The sequence below is a fragment of the Lycium barbarum genome, chromosome 6, assembly GCF_019175385.1.
Source record: "Lycium barbarum isolate Lr01 chromosome 6, ASM1917538v2, whole genome shotgun sequence".
Taxonomy (NCBI): domain Eukaryota; kingdom Viridiplantae; phylum Streptophyta; class Magnoliopsida; order Solanales; family Solanaceae; genus Lycium; species Lycium barbarum.
Genome location: NC_083342.1, coordinates 2,337,402 through 2,345,635, shown reverse-complemented (window position 1 = coordinate 2,345,635; position 8,234 = coordinate 2,337,402). Strand labels below are relative to the sequence as shown.

Here is an 8,234-nt window from a genome sequence, read left to right as displayed (position 1 = left end):
GATTTTAGGAATTCTAGCACCTGTGCTATATCGAGTGACCCGTCTATTTCTAGATTGTCTTCTTAAAATTATGTTGTAAATAGCCATAAAAAGACAAATAAAGACAACATATGAATCGCACAATTGTTGAGGATCCATAGACACCTATTTGTCATTTAAAAATTGCAAAATCATTATTAAACTGAGTATATATACTGAAACATAGATATTACATAATATAAAACTGAGTTCTTGTTTTCTTCTCATGTACAAATAAATTTCACCATTGTCACCACCGGTCACTAGAACAAATAAGTTTCACAAAAGAGTTACGTTTTTCATCGCAATACTGTCCTCTTTTATAATTGGTGACAATTAGAAATAGTATAGTCATCTATAAACACAATAGTTCTAGTTGAATCATTACATCAAAAGAAGGTAAAAAAACGTCAATATCCCGCTAAATCTCCATTAGTAACATAAAAATAACATTGAAAAATTCGAAGCTTCAAAAAATCAAAACCAGTACAACAAAAATCCAAACCCCAGCATTAGTGATTACAAAATGTGAATCTTCCTCTCATTTTCAAAAAAGTTTAACCATTTCTCCACATTAATACTGATAAGAGGAATACAACCGAAGAAATCTAAGAGGAACTCAGATTTAGCATGGTATTACTCCTGAGAGAAACTAAACAATAAGACCTGCTATTTTATTCAATGATCAATAAACATACAAAATAAAAAATAAAAATAAAAAAAATTACAAGAAGAGGAAAGTAAAAAAAAAAAAAAAAAAAAAAAAAAAAAAAGAGGAGGAAAACGTGAAGTAGAAGGGAGAAGATTTCTTGTGATACCAAAAACTTATCAATTTGTAAGTAGAATGGTAAAGAAATTGTTTTTTTAATGATAATAGATACATGGTAAAGTAAGAGAAAAGGAGAAGAAAATAAAAGGACAAACTTATAGAGATGATTTTTTTGGAGTATCAGTATGTTGGATTTCTTGGAGTATCAATCTCCCGTAGCTGAGTGCCCAAAGCTCTGGTGGGAGAAGTGAAGATGAGAAAAGAAATTTCTGGAACAACATAATACGTATATATGAAACAGGTTAAGGGGCAAGATGGTCATTTAGAAAAGTTATCCCAACATATATTAGTACCGGTATTGAGCTTTGAGTTTTGAGTTCATCACATGGTAGTTTAACTTTGCCATTTGCACATTGCAGTGGATCCACACTCAACAAATTACAGTTTCTGCTTAGCAGATCCAGACACTCTCAAAACAAAAGGTAGAAATCCTTGTTGAAAGAGTGAAAATCTTCAGTTAGAAATTTCTTCATTTGAGGGTGGACTTTCAGGGGGTTGGGCATTAGAGTTAGGACGGTGGGTGAAACAGATCAAACAACTGCGTTAACCACCTTAGGTCTGCATTTGACTAAGCTCCATATTGCTGGAGAATGGATAGCTCATATTTGCCAATCAACTATGAAAAGTAGAACAAATTAACCCTCCGTTTGAATTGATTTCAGTTACTCTTATGTCTATTGTGGAAGAACATGTTCAAGCTAGAAAAAATTTCCTCTAGTTCAATATACTTTAGGCGCTATATTCCAAAAAATAAGCTGAGAATTTAAGAAAATTGTTTCTTTGGTCGAATTCATGAAGTCACAGATAATTGTTTTTAACACTAAAAGTAGATATGGAAAACAACACGATATATCAAGCATTCTGCCATTCTATCGTTTTTCCCCCCTCAATGGTCGTAAATGTGTTATATTATTTGTAATAGACTATCAATTTTAAAAAGAAAACCATGCGTTCTTTGGCGAGTTCCACCTGGGTTTGTACAAATTACAATTTTCAAAACATTGCTTACCTCCGCTTTTAAATATTAGTCGATCTTGATAAACTAAAATTATTGTATAACATTTAAAAAGAAAAAAATTCATTACTTGTCGAATTAGCCTTTTACACCCCCCTTTAAGTAGAACAAATTAGGGTAATTCAGTTGATTAATTATTCTTATTTATTCTTTGATTTTTCACCAAGGTAAACTTCCTCCTATATATGTTCACTCTAATTAGGGTAAAATTCAATAAAAGTCACTAATTTTGTTTATTTCTAAAATGACAACTATTCTGGAGCAACTATTTTTGACAAATATGACAAGTACATAGGAACATTGGGACTTTTTTCTCGAACATAGTGGAGTACATTAGACATAATTAATTCATTATTTATAGAACTATTCTTGCAGTTAACACTATACCTGGCAACCGGTTTGGCCTTACCGGTTTTAACCGATAACCGGACCGGTTAAATCGGAACCGGTTAACCGTGTAATGGTTTACCGATCCGGTTTCAATATTTTGAAAATCGGAACCGGTTAAACCGGTTTAACCGGTAAAAATAAAATTAAAAAAAAAACGAAAAAGCATATATATATATATAAGTAAGTATATATAGTATATATAGTAGATATGTATATATATATATATATATATATATATATATATATATATATATATTAAGTTATACCTATATATAAGTATATATAGTATATAGTACATATATATAGTATATATATTAAGTTATACATTACTATATAATATAAGAGGGAATGTGAGGACTTTTGTAGTCCTCACAAGAGTTTCCCAAATTTTTAAAAACTTTTTAATTAATTATTTTTATGTCCTAATTTTATTTATTTAAGTAAATTTTTTGATTTTTTATTTTTAAGGTCTACTTTTCAAAAGCTATCGAACCTGGAGACTTTTGTAGTTCTCACAATAATTTCTAATTCTTTTAAAAAAAATTAATTAATTACTTTTAGGTCCTAATTTTATTTATTTAAGTCAATTTTTTTATTTTTTATTTTTAAGGTCTACTTTTTAAAAGCTATCGAACCTTCTACCTCATTTTTCATGTTCTTTGATTTTCTAGTTCGTGCTCGATATTCGCATTTAAGCCCAATTAATCTAGATAATTAGCACTGTATCGCGCCTATTCGGAGGGAACGCTTCCTCCAAAGATTTTTTCCATATCCATGTTCGAACCCCTAATCCCTAATTAAGAGAGGAGCAGCTCCATCCGCTGCACAAGTTAAATTATGTATTTCTCTTAAAAATTCATTAACTATGTATAGATTATTTATTTAGAACTAAATAACTTCAGAAAATTAGGATACATAAGTTATAAATGTCAAATTCTGGCTCCGCATTTGATTTGAAGTAAATAATTTTATCAAAATGGAAGTTAAAATATTAAAGCAGTGGAATGAAAATTTTGCTTTTATATAATTACCCACTTGTGGGACTACAATGGGTATATGATTGTTGTTGTTGTTGTTGTTGTACACTTGTACTAACACAGATTATATTTTTTTAGTTAAAATATCTACTTTTATATCTTGAGTTTGGGCCCGGGCTTAGCACGGGCCTCACATAACTAGTATATATATAAGTATATATAGTATATAGTACATATATATAAGTGTTATACATATATATAAGTATATGTAAGTTATACATATATATGTATACGAAAAGCACTATTCTGTATTGCTGACTTACTGTTAGGTTGTTAATCAGTAAATATTTAAACTTTAATTATAAAGTTGTATAACATATGTAAATATACCTACAATATGCAAATAATACTATAATATATATATATATATATATATATATATATATATAGAAAATACAAAAAACAAAAAACAAAAAAAGATTTTAAGCAATCCAAACCGGACCGGTTCCGATTTGGGGTTTAAAACCGGTAAACCGGAACCGGTTAGGCGGTTCCGGTTTTGAAACCGGAACCGGCCGGTTCTCTAACCGGTTCCGGTTGGAACCGGTTAACAGGCATAGTTAACACTATTGATTTAGACTTTCCTAAGGAATGTACAAACCCCTAAAAGACAGATAATATGACCTGAGTAATTGCACATCCCATTAGGAGGTTCTTACACAAATCTAAGCCAAAATATATCACAAACTCCCCAAAGAGTACCTGACAAAAACTAAAAGAAAACCAAATAAAATGCTTGGATCCAACTTCCAAGTTAGGATCAAGCAGCCTTTGCTGTACAAGACAAACAGAGATCATTAAGAAGTGCAGCAGTAAGATCTGCATCAGCTTCACTTATTTTCTCTCTAAATTCTCTTCCATGGCTTCTCAATTTTTCTCCCATTTGAACTCTTAGCTTTTTCATGGCTTCCCTTCTTCCATTGTGATCTGTCATCCTGTGAATTCAATAGAAGAAATAATTTCATAAGCATATGTGGATCTAGGACGGGTTCTGTGGATGTTCAACTGAATCCAATATTTTCCAAAAAAAAAAAAAAATTTACTAAAATTTTACAACAAGAAGTCAACAACATATTCAGTATAGTACAACAAGTGGGGTCCGGAAAGAGTGGTGTAAGCAAACTTTATCCCTACCTTGTGAGGTAGATAGGTTATTTCTGATAGATCATCGACTCAAGAAAATCATTTTTCAGAACATGATTTGAAAGATACGCAAGAGTAAAAGCTATGATAAATTTTAACAAATATTTTATTATAAAATCATAATTTTCAAAAATATAATAACTTTCGTGCTAAAAATTTAAACATCAAACTCCTCTCCAATGAATTATGTATACATATACAATATAGAAAAAGAAATTAAAACATATACATCACACTGATTCTAAAACAACTGACTCTAGATTCTGAATTTACTTCTCCTTATAAGTTATCACGCTATTTATCTGTGTTTGTATGTGAGAAGACAAGTGCCAATGTAGGCTTCAAGTTACATGTCCAACAGAACTCAATAGCTTTGGTCCAAGTCCCACATATATGTTAAAAAATCTACTAAATCTGCACAAAAAATAAATTTAGAGCTCAAGTTACCAACCTTTGAGATCACAGTCCTACAATTTAAAATCTATAAAATTTAAATTTTGGATCTGTCTCCATAAAAAGAAGGAAACATGGTGGGGTGGACAAGTGAGCGTAACTCAGTTAGTAAAGCACCTACATCCATGGTCGAGTTACACTCGAGAGGAAGTATGAAAACACTATAAATCCTAAAAAACGGGAGTAAATTAAAAAAAAAAAAATTGGAGTGGGTTGGGGGGGGGGGGGGTTGGGGAGGTGGAGGGAAGAGAAAAATTACTCTTTGGAAAGAGGAAGAGGACGCATGATCCCTGCAAGGCATAGTGGCAGCCCATTGTTTGCTTGATGATTTAAGCTGGATGGTGCCATTTTTCTTGAGCAAAAAAGCAAGTTCTTGAGAGAAAAGATGGAGAATTTTCTTGGATCTTTGTTGAATCTTGATTTGGATTTTTTGTTACTATTATTTGCTCTCTTCAGGGAGTGTGATAGGGAAGGAACGAAAATGAAAAGAAGAGAAAAGACAAAGAGAGAAGGTGAAGCATTAAAAGCAGATCATAAAGCACCTTTCATTTCCTTTACTTAAAGGAGTGGGTACAAAAGGAACAGTTTATATCAGTTTGCACTACCTACTAGCTACCTCTTATCTTTCTCTACTAGAGTGGATTAATATCTAAATTTAGATTTGTCCCTTTGCAGAACAAAGTTATATTTATTTATCATTAGTTATATATTTTTGTTAATGTATTTAGCCTTATAATGTACTTTGTGCTCATATTTATCTCTGAATTGTTAATTTCTATTGTCCCCATTTTTATTTCCTATGTGACACTTATATGGATATTACTTTCTCCCAACTTAAATCTAGTCAAATTAAATCCGACGCATCCATCAAACCCACACGATTTGGTTTTCTCCGATATTCAATATTTGTTTTAGGAAAATGTTCCCTACTATAATCTTTTACATCTTCAAAGCTGGAACCCAAATCTCTAATTATGAATATGTTGGTAAATTTATTTGTTTCTCTACTACTCATTCCTAGGATACATTTGAAGACCCCACTATCCATCCCAAAATATTTGTTATGTTTTGATTTTTTAGAATTAATTTGACTAATTATTGAGCTAATTTAGATTAAATTAATTTAATATTTTAAAATTAAAATATAGATATTCAAGAACTATATGAAAATACTTAAAGTTATGGAGTACTATTTTTCATATCAATATAGTAAAAAAAATATATCTTAAAATGGCGATCAAAATTCATATGCTCTGAATTTGAGAAGCGAAAAGTGACATATATATATGGGAAAAGGGCCTGATTTACCCCTCTACTTTCAAAAAAAAGTTCATATTTACCTCTCGTTATACTATCAGGCCATTTATACCCCTACCGTTACAATACTTGAAATATTTGCCCCTATTTTTAATGGAGGGGTAAATATGAACATTTTCCAAAGTAGAGGGGTAAATCAGGCCCTAAAAAATAAAACACCTTAAAGTTTCCAAACAAAACTTACTTCGGGTACCTTTTCAACCCCTAAAATGACTATCCGAACGTCTACATATCCTTGATGTATTGAGCCTACATTATTGTACGCAGAAAAAATATCAGGTTCTATATAAAATATTGACGTTTCGGAGTCTTGACACACCACTAATCATTGGTCAAAGTATGAAAAAAAAAACTAAATTTTTTCAACCAAAACTTACTTCGGGTACCTTTTCAACCCCTAAAATGACGATCCGAACGTCTACGAATCCTTGATGTATTGAGCCTACATTATTGTACGCAGAAAAAAATATCAGGTTCTATATAAAATATTGACGTTTCGGAGCCTTGACACACGACTAATTATTAGTCAAAGTATGGAAAATAACACTAAGTGTTGCAAAAAATAAAGTTGGCCAATTTTTGTTTACTGTTTATATAACGCAGTAAAATACTGCATTATAGGAGCACCAATTTTTTTTTCTATAACGCAGTAAAATACCGCGTTATAGCACTTAACGGGTCCGTCTCCGTTAGTGCTATAGCGCAGTAAAATACTGCGCTATAGGTAATTTAGTAACTTTTTTTTTTGTTGGGGTATTTTGGTTCAAACTGTTTTTTTTTAGGCATTTTGGTTCCGGACTCTCACCAGTTTCGTTTGAAAAAACTTAGTGTTATTTTTCATACTTTGACCAATGATTAGTCGTGTGTCAAGATTCCGAAACGTCAATATTTTATATAGAACCTGATATTTTTTTCTGCGTACAATAATGTAGGCTCAATACATCAAAGATTCGTAGAAGTTCAGATCGTCATTTTAGGGGTTGAAAAGGTGCCCGAAGTAAGTTTTGTTTGAAAAAAATTAGTTTTTTATTCATACTTTGACCAATGATTAGTGGTGTGTCAAGACTCCGAAACGTTAATATTTTATATAGAACCTGATATTTTTTTCTGCGTACAATAATGTAGGCTCAATACATCAAGGATTCGTAGACGTTCGGATCGTCATTTTAGGGGTTGAAAAGGTACCCGAAGTAAGTTTTGGTTGAAAAAATTTAGTTTTTTTTTTCATACTTTGATCAATGATTAGTGGTGTGTCAAGACTCCGAAACGTCAATATTTTATATAGAACCTAATATTTTTTTTGCGTACAATAATGTAGGCTCAATACATCAAGGATATGTAGACGTTCGGATAGTCATTTTAGGGGTTGAAAAAGGTACCCGAAGTAAGTTTTGTTTGGAAACTTTAGGGTGTTTTATTTTTTAGGGCCTGATTTACCCCTCTACTTTGGAAAAGGTTCATATTTACCCCTCCGTTAAAAATAGGGGCAAATATTTCAAGTATTGTAACGGTAGGGGTATAAATGGCCTGATAGTATAACGAGGGGTAAATATGAACTTTTTTTTAAAGTAGATGAGTAAATCAGTCCCTTCTCCCTATATATATATATAAAATTATAATTGTGTGGTGGGGTTTTTTTTTTTTTTGGGGGGGGGGGGGGGGGGGGGTGGGGGGGACAATAGAAGAAGTTGGAACATGATCTATTGGATTACATTCCATGGGGTCCAAGCCATGATGGATGTAGCCTTTTATTTCCCAAAATCATTGAACTTATTACACTAAGATACCATTTCCACGCCATGCCTTCTTGTCCCGAAAACAATTTCATGAAAATCCTTTCCCCCTATACCGTAAGATCTAATCCCAGTACAATTTTTATCATACTGGACTTCAATTATTCAATAATAAGTCAACAAATGCTTGGTTGAAATATTAACAGTGTTAGTTTAACTATCTTCTTCCAGTAAATGGTCCTAGTTACTCTTTGGAGCAGAGTGAAAGAACGGGATTTCAATGGATTCGAAAAAACTGA

The 8,234-nt window shown here is 31.8% G+C and overlaps 1 protein-coding gene across 1 annotated transcript; it reads right to left on the bottom strand.

Annotated features, from left to right (window-relative positions):
* Positions 1-3,898: 3,898 nt before the first annotated feature.
* LOC132599455 (uncharacterized) lies at positions 3,899-5,448 on the bottom strand. Its single transcript, XM_060312830.1, has 2 exons — positions 5,145-5,448; positions 3,899-4,224 (listed from the first exon to the last, which is right to left on the bottom strand). The coding sequence occupies exons 1-2, from the start codon at positions 5,231-5,233 to the stop codon at positions 4,050-4,052; spliced, it is 264 nt and encodes an 87-aa protein (XP_060168813.1). The 5' UTR covers positions 5,234-5,448; the 3' UTR covers positions 3,899-4,049.
* Between the last annotated feature and the right edge of the window lie 2,786 nt (positions 5,449-8,234).

Bases quoted from the DNA above. Each gene is read 5' to 3' on its own strand.
- LOC132599455 (XM_060312830.1), bottom strand. From the start codon at position 5,233: ATGGCACCATCCAGCTTAAATCATCAAGCAAACAATGGGCTGCCACTA. The intron at 4,225-5,144 runs GTAATTTTTCTC...TTGAATTCACAG, and splicing joins CCTCTTCCTCTTTCCAAAGA to GATGACAGATCACAATGGAA.